Raw genomic sequence first — 19564 nt, forward strand, 5'->3', positions numbered from 1 at the left:
AACAGACTTCACTATCACCATTAGCCAATTCAGTACACAGTTCACTGAGGTTTCACCTCCAGCCTCCACACTGTACTTGCTACCATAATTCAGCCTGTACCTCCCGCTGAGACTTAATAGAGACAGAAGGCCAATCACAGTTCACACACAGCCAGACATCTGCCCATTATCATGTGCCGCAAAAGCTAAAAAAAAAAAATATTCTGATTCCCTAGAATGAGCCACAACAACATGCATAATTTCCCTCCCATTGAACCAAACCAGCCTTACATATTCAATAGAGCAGGAACGACAAAGCGAGCGCAGTAAGATGGTGTGGCGGGGAGAGTATTGATTTCCTCTCAGCGTGGACTCAGTGACACAGCAGCAGCAGTGCAGGCTGCCACATGTCCCAGCAATAACCCACAGAGCATCGATCTGGACTCAATCCCGCTGTTAAAACTGAGAGGCTTTCATCAGGCAAGCGCAGCCAGACTTTGCTAATCAGGGCCTCTTAAACACTGCTTAAAAACACATGAGCGTGACTGTGGTGGCCAGTCTGTGAGGCATACACTGATGTTATATTAGTGAGGATTATTCCAAGTAAACACTAAGGCCTGGTTTCAGAAAACAGGGTTTAGGTTAGAGCTGCACAATATATCGTTTCAGCACTGATATATCGCAATATGCACATCCGCAGTAGTCAATTCACAGGATATGCAACGTTGAGTCTGGATTGATTATTCAATTACTGTAACTGAATACTGTTAGACTCTTCTGATAACCAGAAAAAAAAACTGTTTATTTCTTTGGTATTTTTTATGCTTGCATATTGTTTAATATATTTTATGTATGATTCACTGATAAATTCTTTCCAAATAGAGATATTTAAGTCATCTGGTGAAATTGTGCTCAAATCACAATATATTTATATATATGAGCAATATCACACGAGTAGCACTGCGATATGGCTATATATCGGCACTAGTGAGAGGCGTGCGTTGGCTCAAGGCTGCATGCCGAGTGCCTTAGTGTTACACCAGTGCTGATATACAGCCATATCACACTATTACGAATGCGATATTGCATTTACACAACAGTTTGTTGGGATAATCGTGTATGTAAAAAAGAAAATTAACCACAGAGTCTCAAAAATCATTTTGTACAAGGAACTACTTTCTTATGCCATTCCTTCACATCTGCAGCTGACCGTCAGAACAGCAATTTATTTTCAGTTATGACAGCTCAAACATGGAATTTAGTGTAGGACCAGCTTGAAAAGGTCCCATGAAGTACTTTGAAATGTGCAGTTTTTATTTAATGTTTGACATATGCTCACCTGAAACATGAAGGCAGAACATGCAGTATAGTAATCCCTACCCTGTTTAGGAAAACAGCCAATAGTGTTTATTTTTATCACATATAAAGCTCATGCGCATCAAATGAAAAGCAAATGCGAAGCGTCTTATAGGGGGCGGGGCATGTCAGATGCTAGAGAGCATTTGATTGGTCAGAAGATTTTATAAGAAACTAAAGTATGAGGTGAGGTGATGGCAAGCTTTGGATGTTTATATCTTCTAAATGCTCATTTTCACACTGTTTTGGTGCACTTTAGCTTGTAGATTTGTTCAAGACTAACATACTAGTGACATTTTAAAACTTTATTTTAACTTCACAGGGACTTTAAATGGGATAGGTCACCCAAAACTGAAAATTCTGTGACCCTTTACATTCACTTGTCACAATCCGGTTTGAGTTTCTTTTTTCTGTTGAACACAAAAGAAGTTATTCTGAGAATGTTGGAAACCGGTAAACAATAATTTCCATAGTGTTTGTTATTCCTATCATGGAAATCAATGGTTCTTTTGTGTTCAACAGATAAAGAAAACTCATAAAGGTTTGAAACCACTTGAAGGCGAGTATTTTGTGTGAACCAACCCTTTAAGCATTGTCTGTGAAACCAGGACAAAGTACATAACCTTTTTTTTGTTTTGTTTTTTCAAATGCAGAATTTCAATGACTTATGAGACTCAACATGTTAGTCATAAATATCAATAAGTGACTGTAGACCATTTTGAGGGATCTAAACAATAACAATGGTCCTAATGTATTTCATTTTCCTGTATTACATTTTTAATAGCTGCCAAGAATCCAAAATGGTCCACATATTGATAAATAATGTTATGTCAGCCAGTCTAACATTAAGATATGATTAAATTGCCTCCTGTTATAGTTATGAAACAGTTTGGCAACAAGCAGGAAATGTTCTTGGGCCAGTGACATCGCCACATTAAAATGGTCTATATTTAAGTGGTGACTAATGTGTGCTGATAAAAGACAACAATAAATGAAGTCTAATGTATGATATCTACACCATCTCAATACTTCCTGTGCTGGGTAAAAGCATCCTGAAGAATTTTCATTTATTATTGAGAGGTCAGTGATGTGGGGATGCAACTTTAGTGTTAACCTTGGGTTGCTTCACCATGATGGTTCTCTCAACCAATCAGAAGAGGGCATTCAAATTAAATGTTTTAAAAATATTTTTTATTCCTTTTATTAGACTTTCAGGACAGTTACTGTCTATGAAGGATAAGGGAGCTCTCGGATTTCATCAAAAAATATCCTCATTTGTTTTCTGAAGATAAACAAAAAAAGGGATTTCAAGACATGAGGGTGATTAATTAATAAGATGTTTTTTACAGACTTTTTAAGGCCAAAGTCGGTCTAGATTTGTCTTTACGAGATGTACAAATGTCAGTGTACTGTATTTTATTATTGTAATGACTGTGAAGTTCAAAATCCATAAAGCACCTGAACCCAAATAATCCACAAGGTGTAGAAACCAAAGTAAAGACAAAACTGACTCTTGACATTGACACACTGTAATCCTGTACTGTAAGTGACAGTACTATAGGCTCTGAAAGGCTCTTCATGTTTCACAGTGATGGTAAGTGGTGACCTTTCATGAGGAAATTGAACTGCCTATGGATGTGCATTACACAAGTCCAGCAGTGACAAATAAAGAGTAATGACTCGCTCTGTAAATGCAAGTCAGCTTGTTGCAGTGATGTGTGGCCCTGTTATACCACGTACCACTGCATAGACTTACACAGGAGTCAGCTTATTGTCAGGATGAACTCTACATCCACTCTACATTCAAGCCAGCTAGTAGGAGCTAATGCTATAGTCTGCGGTTTTTAGAGGCTGTGTTAGTGTGTTCACCTGAATCTTGCTTGGATTATGATGAATGGAACTGGATATGTTCCACTGGTGCCGTGACCCAGACACGGTTGAGGTTTAAAGGAGTGAGTGTAACATCTGTTTCAAAAACATATCTAATAAGTATAAAAAAAACTGAAATTCTATTGCCAATGGCTTGAACTTGTTTGATGATCACTTAACTCCTTCCCGGCTATAAACAAGATAACTAAATAATCTCTTTCTAGCGACTGATTCTATAGTCTATGTATTTTAGAGGCTTTGTTAGTGTGTTCACCTGAATCTTGCTTGGATTATGATGAATGGAAGTGGATAGGTTACATTGGTGCCATGACCCAGACACAGTTGTGGTTTAAAGGAGTGAGTGTAATAGCTGTTTCAAAAACATATCTAATAAGTATAAAGAAACTGAAAACCCATTGCCAATGACTTGAACTTGATTGATGATCACTTAACTTCCTTCCCTGCTATTGACGAGATAACTCAATAATGTCTTTCTAGTGACAGATGCTATAGGTTGCGGTTTTTAGAGGCTTTGTTAGTGTGTTCACCTGAATCTTGCTTGAGTTAGGATGAATGGAACTGGATAGGTTACACTGGTGCCATGACTGAGTGAGGTTTCAAAGGACCGAGTGTAAAATCAGTTTTAAAACACACCTAATAAAGAAACTGAAAACCCGTTGCCAATGGCTTGTACTTGTTTGATGATTACTTAATTCTTTCTCTGCCATTGATGAGATAACTCATCAATTAAGAGAAAATGCTTCCCTGCCATTGACAAATTTTTACACCAATCTGTGTTTTATTATGGTAGGGGGAGCCCTAAAATCTGTCCTGAGTGAGGTACATGACGTTGCATGCTCCCATGAGTGAAATCTGAGAAAGAGAAAGTAAGATCATTAGAGTTATACAACCTTCTTTTGGCTCGATCCTTATACCAGGGCCAAATGGGTATAAATCATGAACACATCGATATAGAATAAAAGCAGAGAGTTGGTTTTTTATTTTTGTATATAATATGGTCATATATTCCAAGCCCAAAATATTCAGTGGGCTGTCATATTTAGTTAAAAATCATCAAAAATGCTGTCAGTGGCTGGCAACTTAAAAAAATTGATGGCAGGGAAAGAGTTAAAAGATTCATTAACTTGTTAACTGATAACCACCATTGTTGATAATTTCATATTCAATTATAAATACAGAAAAAAATAATAAAACAAGAATCACATGCTATACTTTTACAGAAATACAGTTATTGCTTGATAAACTATTTAATATTAAATAAATAAATAAAATAAATAAATAAACAAATTGAACAATTTCACTGTTTTGTTTTTTAAAAATCAAAAATATATACAAAACAAAATACATATAAACAAAAATATTATTAAATCATAAAACAGTTAAAACATATAAAATATATTAAAATAACATATATATATTTATTATTTTTTTTATAAAAAATAGATTTTTTTTTTATTAAAATGGGGAAAGTTTTTAGGGGAAAGTATTAGTAAAATTACAGGAACCATAATAAGAAAAAAAGGGCTTGATTAATAATAATAATAATAATAAATAAAATATAAAGAATAAACATATATAATATATAATATATATATATTTATAGTTATAGAAGCCACATATAAGTATATAAGTAAAGAATTTCATAGGGCCCTAATGATTCAAAGGCTTAAGGTTAAAATGGCATAAACCATTCGAGGCCAACGTGGCTCCAGTGAGAGGGACGTCCTGTGGGCAAATCCTTAATTCAACCCCTCCAGAATGAGAGACGCTTAAGCTGAAAGTGACACAAGCAGAAAGAAGATCACAGAAGCAACACTCCCTCATCCTACAGAGCCCTGTTGAGCCCTCATAAGCATGACCGCCTGTGGAAATCACATCAGCGTCAATGAAAGAGCTCTCTTAGCCTTTCAGCTAATATTTATAGTGCAGGCGACAGGAGACACAGGCCACCCGGGGGAATTAAAGAGGAAATGCCTATCAGTCTGTCTTCAGGCCGTCTCGTATGATAAGAACAAACTGACACCAAAAAGCCAGTGACAACATTATAAAGCGTCTGCTAAATGACTAAATGTAAATGTAAATGTAAATGCATCAAAGAACAGTGGATTATAACTAGGGATAACTTTGCTGTGGAAAGCATGAAAGAAACTCATGTTTCTTTATTGTTGGGAGATTAGTGGTAACATTAGACTGCTATGTGAGCGGTAATGCAAAGTCAATCTTTTATTATTGTAATATAAAATCCCAACAGGATGTATGAATAGGATCCAGACAAGAAGCAGGGGATTTATGACTGGCTGAATGTATACAATTGAAGGCAAAATTATTAGCCTTCCTCTGAAATTTAAATTCTTTTTCAAATATTTGCCAAGTGATGTTGCAGCATTTTTAGTTTGGCTGGAATAAAAGTTTTTTTTTTGGTCAATATTATTATCTGCCTTCAGAAATGATTGCTTTTTAAATCAGCTACTACAACTACAAACTACTGTTGTCCACTGACTTGCCTAATTATCTAACATTCCTAGCTTAATTAACATACAAATTTTACTTTAAGCTGAAAACTAATATCTTGCAAAATAACTTGTAAAATATTATGTACTGTCACTATGGTAAGGACATAAGCTATAAGTTATTTAAAATAATAAGTTTAAAAACAGGGCTGAAAAACAATCTTTTCTCTCAGCATTTGGGAAATATTTGAAAAATAATTTCATAGCAGGTGTAGGAAGCCAAATTATCAGATGCATTTGTTTATACGGAAAAACATGTTTTTTTCCCCAAGAAGGTCCATACAGATTCCAAAGGCAGAAACCGATAAGATCAGGGCCCAGTTAATATTGGCCCGTTTCCACTGAGTGGTCCGGTACCATATGGATCGGTATACCAGCCTCCGGCACCTAGACTGCAGCTCTGCACAAAACGTTTGGCCAGTGGAGAAATGGTCGTGCCCATCTGAGCCTGGTTTCTCTCGAGGTTTTATAATTCTTCACTTTCGCCAATTGGTGAAGTTTTTTCCTCGCCGCTGTCGCCACTAGCTTGCATGGTTCGGGATCTGTAGAGCTGCGCATCGTTGGTTTTGCTCTTCAGTGTTTGGACTCTCAGTAGTGATTATTAAACCATACTGAACTGAACTGAACTTAAACACTGAAAACTGAACTACACTGTTTCAATTTACTATGATCTTTTATTTGAAGCTGCTTTGACACAATCTACATTGTAAAAGCGCTATACAAATAAAGGTGAATTGAATTGAATTGAAAAAAAGGGTACCAAAAGGTAATGAGAGTTTTGCACTGACTGGGCTATATGTTGTGTGTTGTTTTTGAACCCAAATAAGGACTAAATGTATGCTGTGTGTACTGTATGGGTCTGTATGTGTTTATATACGTTGCATTTATTTGTTTTCGATAATTACAGACGTTACAGTAGGCTATTTCGTACTTTTCACATGACTGATCTGCAGTTATAATCAAATCATGTTCATATAAGTTAGTAATGAACATTTATGAACAAGTATTTATGTGTATAAAGCATCTGTTTTGTGAGAAGTGCCTCTCATTTATGTGAATGACCTGTACAGCTTTACTTTGACATTTCCGCCAGTGAGAATGACGTCGACTGAAACTTTGTCGTACACCACGCCCACCAAAAGAGTACCATTGGTACCCTTTTAGCAATGGAAACGTAAGCCTGATAAAGGTGACCGGTACCGACCCGTACTGTACCACTTGGTGAAAACGGGTCATTAGTGGACTTTGGGGGTTTTATGATGTGGTCACATGTTGATTGGTCAGTTTGTATGTCTTAGTATTTGGGCTTTGTTCACATGGTCAAGAAGGATACAAAAATAGTTGGTAAATTTGGTAAATAAACTCCTGCTCTGGAGTCTTCTCTAACTCTGCTATCAGTCTCTCTTTATCCATCCCTCTGTCCCTCTCTCTCTCTCTCTCTCTCTCTCTCTCTCTCTCTCTCTCTCTCTATCTCAGGTAACTTATTTTACATTTAAGCTGGGTAAAATTATTGTCATATGCTTTTATCATTTCATGTTTTATCATTCTATACAGTTATTTGTAATTTAGTTGTAACCGTAGAGAATCATTGTCATTAAATAATTTCATTTTCAAGTATTTGTGAATTCATTTTGATTTAACATCAACACTTAATTGCTACATATTGCAATACAATGCAATCACATAATAGCAACGCTCTCTCACACATTTAGCTAATAATACTGCCTTTATGCTTTATGCTGCCTTTATTTCCATTTGACTAGAAATGTACAGTTTTTCACCATCATACTGATAACTTTTTATTCATTCTGCAGAACTACAGTTCGAGCCGCTGTAGTTAAAAAACACATTCTTTACACAGGGCTGATAAATTGGTCTTCAACCATATATGTTAAATATGGTACAACCAAAGTGTAATAAACATTTTATTAAAAATTTTTTGTTATTTCTCCCTATAAATTGCAGGATTTTTTTTATATTTTTTTAATAGTCATCCACTTTACGATGACACTAAAATGTCATTATGCATAACAATATTGTATGCACAAAAAAAAAAAGATTCAAAATATTACTCAATTGTCATTTTTGAAGTCTTTATACTTTGCTGCTATCATACAAATCACTAGGTTGTAACCAGTTTATATTGATTTTATTTGGTATGATCAATTGTTTTTGAAATTTTAATAAGTACAGGTCACAATATTATTATTATTAATAATAATAATAATAATAATAATAATAATAATAATAGTTTAATTTGTACATAATTAAATGTTTTGCTGAACAACAATGCAACTGCATTTAGTCCATAATTTAACCTTTTCTCTTTTAGTGTATTTTTAATTAATTAATGCAGCCTTACCATTTTGTTGGAGTGCAGTAAGTGCACTATTCTCTGCTTCTGAATGGTTGTGTTTAAATTTCTATCGTGTTTCGTCTGGTGCACACAGATAAATTGCTTATCACTGCAAATCTCATCACGAAGCGTGTTGTTAGGACACAGGGTTACAGTGTAACCTGCTCACCTAATGTTTACATTCGTAATATTTATATCATTTGCATATTAATAACCTCATGTGGAACTCTGAATCTACATCTCATTTCAGCGTCTGCTACTGTGCACCGGAGATCGCATTTTGGTCATGGACGTAAGCTTTGAGAGCCTTTCTGAATGAATGAAATATGCGATTGTCTAAGGTAACCCAGGCTGCTGAAATAATCGGCTAAAGTGGCATTGGGTGGGTTAAAAGAACCAAAACAAAGACAGCCATTCCGGCACGGAAAACACATTTTCAGAGCAGAATATCTGACTTCAGCATTGTTTTTCAAATAAACAAGAATGTCCACTTGGCATGTTTCTTAAATATCTGCAAACATATTATGGTATTTTTATCCTTTAGAAGAGTCAAAAACTTACACACAGCACCTTTAAATAATAATAAAACGAAATATCAGGAGAAAAAAAAGAAAAAAAAAACATAAAATATAGCTGAAATTTTGTAGTTTGCCTTTTTTACATTAAATTAAAATGCATTGTCTTTCTATTTCTAAAGATGTTTAGTGACTAATAAATATATCTGTTTGATAAATCAGTTTTGTTCAAATGCATTAAGATATACAGTATGACCTATAATCACTGAGAAATGAATACAAATATTGATTTTCAAAAGAGGGTGTACTCATTTATGTTGTATATGACTAGTCTTTAAATCATTCTAAATGAGGGCTTTTCTCGGCAAATATTCTATTACAGGATTAATTGTAATTAATTCTCTTAATTAATGATGAATTCAATTTCATTTTTTTAATCAATCGACATCCCTAGTAATAGGATAATAAAATTTAGGAGGCTTTTCCTCCACATTAATGAATGCTGAGCAGTTACTACATTCACATAAAGCTACGAATCTACTAAACAAAGTCTGGAAAACATCGGAACACAATGCATTGAAAATCAATTCCTCTGGCACACAATCGGCCAGTAAATGTTTCTCTAGCAGAAAATAAACAGCCATGCATAATTCCTCATGTGAGAGGTGTGTTTCGTCGTGATCGTGAGCATTCATCATCCATTATCAATCCTCCATCATTTCAGGCCTCTAACACCACCACCACCGGCACTATCACTCCTGCCGCAGAGGCTGCTCCTTAGCAACCGCCCCAGCAACCAGATCGCCATAGAAACCAAAAAGAGGGAACTCAAGGAAAGCGGGAGACGGCCTTCACACACACTTGGGATGTGAGAAATGGGGGATGCTCCGAGCTGGAAATGTCTGGTTACAAAACGCTGCATTTTAAATCAGGATTTCTGGATGTTATAGGAAATGATGGGGATTATTTTTATGGCCTATGAATGGTACTTTTAATACACTTTTCCTATTCCAAAACTATCATAATATAATATAATATAATATAATATAATATAATATAATATAATATAATATAATATAATATAATATAATATAATATAATATAATATAATATAATATAATATAGAGGCGATCCTGAGCTAGTGTCTCTTTCTCTGCAGTGGTGTGAACAGGAGAGCGTAATGTCAGTGAGTTTAAGGCCCTGTGGAGACAGCTTGTCACTTCATCAGTCTGTTCCTGCAGAGACACAGAAAGGTCACCATCACAGAGTCTCCAGCCATACGGCACTCCCTCTGTCTCCTCTTTCTCTATCTATTCCATCATCACAGTATCTTTTCTCTCCCCATCAGTCTCTTCTGTTCATGTTTCAGCAGCATAAACACAGATCATCTCAGGAAATCCATATCTTAGCAAGATAACAGCAACTACTAAATGAAATGAGCAAACACTGAAAGCACCACAACTGGACTTAGTGGTTTAAAATGACATCACTTGCAAGACTGCAGCTTTGACCCTAGAGGTGGTTTTCCACTGCATGGTACAGCAGGATTCAGTTCAGTACAGTTCACTTTGGAGGGCATATACACTTTGTTCTGTACACTCTCAGAAATAGGTACGCGATCTGTCACTGTGGTGGTACGTTTTCGAAAGGAACAAATCTGTACCTAAAATTTCCATATTAATACCTCAAGGGTACATATTAGTAATAATCTTAAAATTTGTAGGTACTAATATGTACCCTTGAGGTATTAATATGGAATTTTTAGGTACAAATTTGTACCATTCGAAAAGGTACCACCCCAGTGACGGATCGTGTACCTTTTCTGAGAGTGTACCTGGCTACTTATATTTAGTACCACCTCAGGTGAAGTTCCAAGTGAACTATATCATTGCCAAATGTGATGTATGCAAACTTAGGCATGGGACGATAACCAGTTTCAAGGTTAACCGCGGTTTTGGAAAAGTCAAGGTTTGAAAACTGCTTAAAATTTCTGTTATACCGTTTTTACGATGTGTGTTTTGTTGTTTTTATGTGTTTTTCTTTCAAATATTTTATTTCGTTTTTTTAGGGCAACAGTATCTCCAGCAGAAATGGACCCTCCACATCAATAGCTACTGGTCAGAAAACATTTGAAAAACAAATGATATGAGGCTCCAAAAAGCTCTGGACCTGAACAGTGCAGTGGCTTTACTTTATATCCAAAGAAAAGAAATATATCCAAAGATGCCTTTTCAAGTCTGTGTTTTAGAAACTATTGAGACAGCAGAAGTCAATGATTTATTTTTAATTATTTAGCCTGACATGTTTATTGCTCCAAAATATTTGAAATGTATCTTCAAATAAAATGGATTGTGTTCAATGGGGGAAAAAGTTGTTGCTTTTTACACAGACATTTAAAAAGAACATGTTTTAGAGCAGCAATCACAATACCGTAAAACTGTGATATTTTTATCTAAGGTTATCATGCCATCAGAATCTTACTGGTTCATGCCTAATGCAAATTATTAATCACTGATTGGTAATCGTTACAAGACAACAAAAACGCTATATTTAAATCATCAGCAGCACACACTGCTTTATTTTTGGTTCACACGACTAAACATTTTTTACACAACCAAAAATCAAATCTCATTGCTTGTTAAGGATTGGATCTAGCAAATGTTGGATTGGACAACCCGGAATGATTTTTTACTCAAAATGTTTGTGTGAACTGTTTGTGATGGGGTAAAAGCAGAGGATCAATTTCAAGTATGGTTAAAAACCATGAGACAAGGCTCACTTAACTAAAAAACTTACTGAATGTAACCACAACATACAGTACAAGTCATTTTTTCAACTACAAACTTTGACTAACACAAACAAACTCTAGAAAATCCAAGTTGGATTTCACTGAATACCAAAAGAAAATCAGGGCAGTGAGGAGGGAGTGAGCGAGGACACATCTTCCCATTTATCCTGAATGGCAGAGGGGAACAGACTGACCTGTTTGAGATGACGATGAATGAGCAACCTCACCTTTAGAAAAACCAGGGCACTTGAAAAAACACCCTGTTTGACTTACCAAGATTCAGGAGACTAACTATGCGTTATTTAAAGCTGAAATGCATAATTTCTGCAGCACATGCATCTGATTCACTGGCTTCTGATGAAACCATACAAAGCGGAGATTAGAGAACAGCCTACAATTTGCTTAAATGAGATACGAGCTCACTGCGTAGAACAGAGTTATACTTGGAGTAAAAACAAAACATTTTAAGCATATGAGTTACATATATTCTATATGAGATTACTTATCAAAAGTATCGGAAACTTTTACATTCTTCCTATTTATTAGTCTTGATCTGTCACTTGGTGGCAAATACCTTAGGTGAGGTTTACACTACTAGGGCTGCACAAGCATTGAGCATCTATATCACAATGTGTGCATATGCAACGGTCACATCACAAGATATGAAATGTTGAGTCGGGATTATAGATGACCAGAAATGACAGGTCAAGTCACTGCAGAATTGAACCATAATAGAGTAAAAGTTTATCATCTGCATGTGTTTTAAGACCTGTGATTACATGAGCATTTTAAGAGAGTTTAAAGCATTTGAGTAATGCAAAAAGAAGTTTAATAAAGATGAATCATATTGAATCATTTATATGATGAAGACTATTTGCTGTTATTTTCGGTATTACTGTTACTCTCTCCAGAAAACCATAAAGCACAGTTTATTTCACTTTTCGCAAATAAGGGCAAGAACTGATGTGTGGGCAAGAAATATGTGCATGCACAGAAAGTATAAATGTCATGTTCTTAAATGCGGTAAAAATGCCAGTCTAGACAAGAATCATTCTCATTCTTAAATCCAGCTTTAAAAAAAAAAGGCACAAGTGTAAATGCACAGCAGCCTTAATTATCTCATAAACCCTATGCACAGTGCATCCAGAAAGTATTCATGGCGCTTCACTTTTTCCACATTTGTTTATGATACAGCCTTATTCTGAAATGGATTAAATTCATTTATTTCCTCAGGATTCTACACACAATACCCCATAATGACAATGCAAAAAAATATTTTTTGAAATTGTTGCAAATTTATTAAAAATAAAAAAATCACATGTACAGAAGTATTCACAGCCTTTGCTCAATACTTTGTTGATGCACCGTTGACTGCAATTACAGCCTCAAGTCTTTTTGAATATGATGCCACAAGCTTGGCACACCTGTCTTTGGGAAGTTTTGCCCATTCCTCTTTACATTACCTCTCAAGCTCTATCAGGTTGGATGGCAAGCGACAGTGTACAGCCATTTTCAGGTCTATCTAGAAATGTTCAATAGGATTAAGGTCTGGGCTCTGGCTGGGCCACTCAAGGACATTTACCGAGTTGTTGTGAAGCCACTCTATTGATATTTTGGCAGTGTGCTTTGTGTAATTGTCCAGCTGGAAGATAACCGTCACCCCAGTCTGAGGTCAAGAGCACTCTGAAGCAGGTTTTCATTCATTTAATTTCTTATGGTCTAAGATTCCTTCAGATGCCTTTTGGCAAATTCCAGACGGGGAGTGGCTTCCGTCTGGCCACTCTACCATACAGGCCTGATTGGTGGATTGCTGCACAGATGGTTGTCCTTCTGTAAGGTTCTCCTCTCTCCACAGAAGAATGCTGGAGCTCAGACAGAGTGACCATCTGGCTATTGATCACCTACCTGACTAAGGCCCTTCTCCCCCGATCACTCAGCTTAGATGTCCGGCCAGCTCTAGGAAGAGAATTCCTTTGTCTTCATGCTTCACGCTGTGCTTTGACATGCACTATCAACCCTGGGACCTTATATAGACAGGTGTATGCCTTTTCAAATCATGTCCAATCAACTGAATTGACCACAGGTGAACTCCAATTAAGTTGCTGAAACATCTCAAGAATGATCAGTGGAAACAGAATGTACCTGAGCTCAATTTAGAGCTTCACGGCAAAGTCTGTGAATACTTCCGTACATGTGATTTTTCAGGTATTTTATTTTTAATAAATTTGCAACAATTAAAAAAAAATTTCACATTGTCATTATGGGGTATTAGGTGTAGAATTTTGTGGAAATAAATTAATTTAATCAATTTTGCAATAAGGCTGTAACATAAAACATGTGGAAAATGTGAAGCCCTATGAATACTTTATGAAAATGTGAAGCCCTATGAATGCTAGCACTATAACTAGCAGCTTATCTTTCCAGTTTTTACTGATTTTGCCACTTTAAAGTAACTGAACCCCTTTGACAGCAGGTTGTCCAGATGAAGGCCAAAGACAGACCCTTTCAGCAAGAGAAGTTGGTGTTTCCAAATGTGTGATTTCTAGAATATTGCACTGTCACGAACTCATTCAAGTCCCAGAGTCCTCCACAAGACAAAAGCACAAGTGGACAGGATAATAAATGTCGACATAAAAGAGACTCTGAACTGATGTCCTCTTAGAAACTAGTGATGTTAGATTTCTGAAAACAATTAAGTGTTCATAAAATGTCCTCTAATTCTGATGTCCACTGTATATAGAGTTGTCTGATTCAACCAAACAACGCTCTCATTCTTGCAGCATCCAACAATACAAAAGCTCAATTATCTATATGTGCACTTCACTTACCATTTTACCGTCCACCGTATAAAGCCTCTTGACCGCTCCAGTATCCAGCTTGATGGCATCTGTGATGTCTGTGAGAACCTGCTCAAACGAATGGGCCGTCTTCTTGTTGAGAAGGATTCGGATGGCTTTCCGAGGCTTTACCCCACTGCGGATTATGGTCACCAGTTTGGGTCGAATGAAATCCCTGTTATCCTTGGTTTCGATAGACCCGGCCTTGGCACTGGCTAGAGAGGTGGGTGGTTTTGCTGCAGCAGTGGTCCTGACGTTGACCGACCAGTTAGGGTTGACGTTTTTAGTATATTCCTGCATCTTGTAAGGCTCAACTGATCCACACACATAGCTCTCCCCTGTCAAACAAAATAAGCGAGAGTCAGTGAGATGCAAAGGAGTTGGATTCATAACTTACTCATTTGTTAAGACGGTTCAAAAAAGATTTACCTGAAGTGAATTGTCAAAAATGGGCATTTATATTGGTCTCATTAAGCTTAATAACATTTTAAAAGTCTCTGTGAAATCATGATAACGTTTTTTTAGGTGTGAGTATTAGTATGTTAGTTTTAAGGATATCTATAAGCTAATGTGCTGCAAAACAGTGACAAAATTTCAATTTAGAATATTTAAACAATTAAAGTTTGCAGTTTGTCATTTCTGACTAAATGAATAAATGAAAAGTTTTTTTCATCAGCTCATACAAGTTCTAAATCTTCTGACCAATCAAATGCTCTATAGTGTCTGTCATATCCCGCCCCCTTCAAGGGACTTTTGCTATTGCTATACATCAGTTCAGAGACTCTAACTGGGAAAGCTATATATCTATTTGACCTTTAAAAGTAAAGGTTCAGTTCTCTTAGTTCCTTTGGTCAGGACAAAAATATATATAGATTTGTATTTAGATTCAGATTTTGTGCCGTTCACTTGGTTCAGACTAGCAAGGTTTCCAACCTAACATGAAGCAAATTTATTCAAAGTTTGCATTAAATGTGAATTATGAGCATCAAGTTGTTAGAGCAGCTGAGTGTAGTACTGGTAACCTAGCAACCACAGCTGATTAGTCACATGTCACAGTGTAATGTTCACAACGAAAATCCATTTCCATGTCAAAAGCAAAGCAAATAAGGACAAAACATCAAAAAACGATGCTCTGTGCTGGACTGAGCAAACATTCATTTTATGCTTCAAAACATTTTAACCTTTTATATTCAAACAACTACATTACACACAACCTTATATTAACAATATACATCACAATATAGTGTTGGGTAAGTTACTTTAAAAAAAGTAATCGATTATAAATTACTGATTACAACTGGAAAATTGTAATCTGACTACATTACTAATTACTTAATGTAAAAAGTAATTACTATATACTTTAAGTTGAAGTTACTTTTAAAACATATAAAATATACCTATAAAAATACAAAATATACTGCAGCTCTTTCAGTAATTTAATATTCCCTAAGAAACATCACAATGGGTTGATCACAGCAGTTTGACTTATTCAAAATGAGTTCAACCAAAACTTAAAAATCTCTCATTATTCACTTCTCCACTTTCCACTTTTTTTGAAGATCATTCTTTTTTTTTTTTTTACACAAAAGAAGACATTTAGAAGAAAATTGCGACCCAGTACTGGGAAACACCCATACACACTCATTCACACACACACTCATACACTATGGCCAACTTAGTTTATTTAATTCACCTATAGCGCATGTCTTTGGGCTGTGGGGGAAACTTGAGCACCTGGAGGAAACCCACGGCAACACGGGGAGAACATGCAAACTCCACACAGAAATTCCAACTGGGGGGGACTCGAACCAGTGACTTTCTCACCAACCACTGAACCACTGTGCTGCCATCCATATAACATATATCATCTTATTACACACCTATATTATTGATGTAAAAGTTCTATATAATCACAGTTGCCAATAAAGAACTTTTATTCTTAAGAGTGAAGGTGAGAAATGGCATACCATTTGGTATTTTCCTCATTCCTCATAAATATCATTTTATTATTGTTATTTTTTTTGTCAATACACGTATTGTAGGTACTCTGAGCTCCTGTAAACCACAAAAAGCTTATGTATTTGGCAAATAAAGCTCATTCTGATTCTGATACAAAACTACTGTCTCTTCCAGCTGCTTTAGAATGCTGATGCAGCCTTATTAAACCTTGAAAGTTTCCGGTTCTTTCATTTAATTGCATGGACAAAGCAACCAAGATCTCCTTTTTCCAGAAGAACGAGTCACATGGGATTGGGACAATATGAGATGTACTGCAGAAGATGACTTTAATGAGTCTTTCCTTAGCATCCTGCACACTAAACTGGGCTGTCTATGTTTAGCATCACATGATGACACACAGAATGAAATCCATAAATCTGCCCACATGCGAGTTTAAGACAGTCAATGGAAATATGAGCACCTAATAATAGACCATAATGACAGAGAAGGTCACACAGTCAAGGTTAAGTGTCCATCTGAGACTGAAATCACCTTCACCTCACTCATTTACATTCATTCTACCCCTGCTAGCACTAAGAATGAATGAATAAGTGGGTGTCCTACATAAAAAACGGTACCACTGAGATGCCACAGTTCCTATTTCAAACTCATTTAACGCATAATTCAAGGAAAACGTTTTTTTTTTTTATGATTTCAGCTCTCAGGTTTGATTTATTGGTTAACACTGAGAAAAAGGGAGTGGTACAGAGATGAAGAAGCTGTTAAATATTAATACACACATTCAAATTATTATACAGGGCCTTCTGATTTCTGCTCACAAACAAGTTTGATCCTTGGTCAGCGCAACAAAACACAAGCTATAGTTGGGGTCTTAGAGATCCTTCATATAAAACATGACAAAGTACTTTTCATATGGTGGATTCTCTGATTGTACACACTATAAAGACTCCTAAGGGATAGCCATATTAGTTTCCCACAGAACCTTGAGGTGAACATACATGAACATGTCTCTACCTGAAACAATTATGCTCATTTATATAAAGGTTTACATTATTATTATAAGTTCTATATAACACTTAAAAGATTTTTATTTTCAATTAAGTCATATGTTCTCGAATCATTTAACAATTGTAAATATAAACATTTAACAAATACATACTAATATTTTCAATAAATAATAATAGATGTTTTATTTTATTTATCTATTTTACACTTTATATTTGGGGCCTCTTGGATTGTGTACAGACATTACAGTCATATACAAAAGTATAAACGATCAGCTAAAAAAAAAATTCCACTTAAGCATCCAATCTACTTTAAAGGGTCATGAAACACCAAAACATTTTTTGAGATGTTGACAGTCATATATGTGTTCCATGTTGCTAAAAACACTATAAGGACACATATATTTCACTAACAAGTGAAAATTGGTTGTTTTTGCATTGTTTAGAGCAAATTTGTTCTTCCGTTTTAAAAATAAATTTTAAAGCTACGTTACGGCGATGAGATCATTGTGTAAATTCCAGCGTGGAGATTGGCTGTCTGTACCGGCCGGTACAAAGTGACACTATTGAGTTTAACACATCTGTTCATTAAGTCATGAGAAAGACTTGGTTTGAACTAACCAGCTCGCTCTATTGTGAACGAGATGCAACTTCATTAATATGCATGATATAGCTTCAAAGACAGTTACAGTGTTCAGAGAGATGCCACGTTGTGTTGCCAACTGTAATTCAAACAAGTCGTAGAAGAATTGTTCGGAGGCATGGGTCATCAGTGTTGCGTTTATAAATGTGCCGCAACGAAGATCTTGTTTTCATTTCCCCACGATGAGAGCACAGCTCGCATGTGGACCCATGTGCGTGGATTACAGTGGTCTGCTAACACGCAACAAAAATGTTTGTAAGGAACATTTTTTACCCAAGAGCTTTTCGCATCTGCAAATGGTGAAATCCGAATTTGCCGCTCGTCTTCTTTTTAAAAAAAGATCCGATTCCAGTTGGTGTAGATTATCCTGTCTCCATAGATTTGGTAAGTGTGTGATCAATGTTCTTTGTTTATGTTTATTCAGAAGCAAAGTTAGTTAGTATCTCAGCAGTACTCTTTCAGTTAAAGACATACCTTAGTCAAAATGATTTAGTCACTAGCTTTACAGTAATATCACTACAATGGACTGAAAATCCTCCATTTCCGCACAGCTCTCAGATCTGCTGTAAACACTGCTCTTCGAATCACTGTCTATCTCTCCTGCGTCTGTGTTTGTGTTGTCACTGTAGTACCCTTTTCATGCAAAGTCTTCCCTCTTTCGCCACTCGCCACCTAAACAAAGCTGGACTCGCCCACTTTCCTGACGTTTTTCAAACTAGAGGTGTGAAAACACTCTGCTGAGACAAGGGGTGTTATGACCCTTTAAAAAATCAGACTTACATCTTTTAAAATATATTTTCTGCTTCTTTACTGCTTTATATGCCATAAAATTATAATGATAACAAAGTAATATTATAAAACTGTTTTTTTAAGTGTGGTGGTGTTGTTTTTTTGTTTGTTTCTCTTATGTTCTGATTCTCTTAGTGTTCTCATTTTTAAGACCGAACCTAAAGATAAAAAAAAAGCAAATAAATGTAATTTATGGGATAATTTCTGGTGACTGAGCTTATCAAATATCCTAAACAGTGTACCTAAATGTGTTTGCATGTGTGTACATGTGTAAAAATGTATAATTGAAGAGGTAAAAATAAATTAATTTATAATTCAAGAGGTGCACATTTATAAAGCACCTCTTGAACTTGAATATAAATAAATGAGCATTCTGTTCTTATTATGGTTGCTCCTTTAGTCCAAAAGATAGCCCAAACTGCTAGTGTTGCTTGTTCATATTATGTTAGCTTCTTTAGTCAAATTATACAAGAGCTCCTTTAAAAGTAGATTAAATCCCATCTTTTTTTGTTTAGTGCAGATGGCAGTGTTCACACTTATTCAAACGAACAGAGCAATTGCAACAGTTTATTTTAACCAAACCAAATCAAGATGGCTCAATGGTTAGCACTGTCAACTCACAGCAAGAAGGTTGCTGGTTTAAGTCCCAGCTGGGCCAGTAGGCATTTCTGTGTGGAGTTTGCATGTTCTCCCCGTGTTCGTGTGGGTTTCCTCCGGGTCCTCCGATTTCCCCCACAGTCCAAAGACATGCTCTATTGGTGAATTGGATTAACTAAATTGGCCGTACTGTATGAGTGTGAGCGTATGGGTGTTTCCAAATACTGGGTTGCAGCTGGAAGGGCATCTGCTGCGTAAAACAGCGAGTTTGTGTGGGTTTCCTCCAGGTACTCCGGTTTCCCCCACATTCCAAAGACATGCGGTGTAGGTGAATTGGATTA

The 19564-nt window shown here is 36.0% G+C and overlaps 1 protein-coding gene across 3 annotated transcripts in view; it reads right to left on the reverse strand.

The window, feature by feature from the left end:
- The window catches only part of dclk1b (doublecortin-like kinase 1b), a 68628-nt gene that overhangs the window by 47279 nt on the left and 1785 nt on the right, over positions 1–19564 (reverse strand). For all 3 annotated transcript variants that reach the window (XR_008838858.1, XM_056473053.1, XM_056473054.1), the window contains exon 3: positions 14223–14569. Coding sequence is in view for 2 of the 3 variants with exons in the window: in XM_056473053.1 (XP_056329028.1) it covers positions 14223–14569 (347 nt within the window). In the remaining variant the exon portion in view is untranslated. The remainder of the gene's footprint in view (positions 1–14222; positions 14570–19564) is intronic.

The sequence above is a fragment of the Danio aesculapii genome, chromosome 15 (genome assembly GCF_903798145.1).
Source record: "Danio aesculapii chromosome 15, fDanAes4.1, whole genome shotgun sequence".
Lineage (NCBI taxonomy): Eukaryota > Metazoa > Chordata > Actinopteri > Cypriniformes > Danionidae > Danio > Danio aesculapii.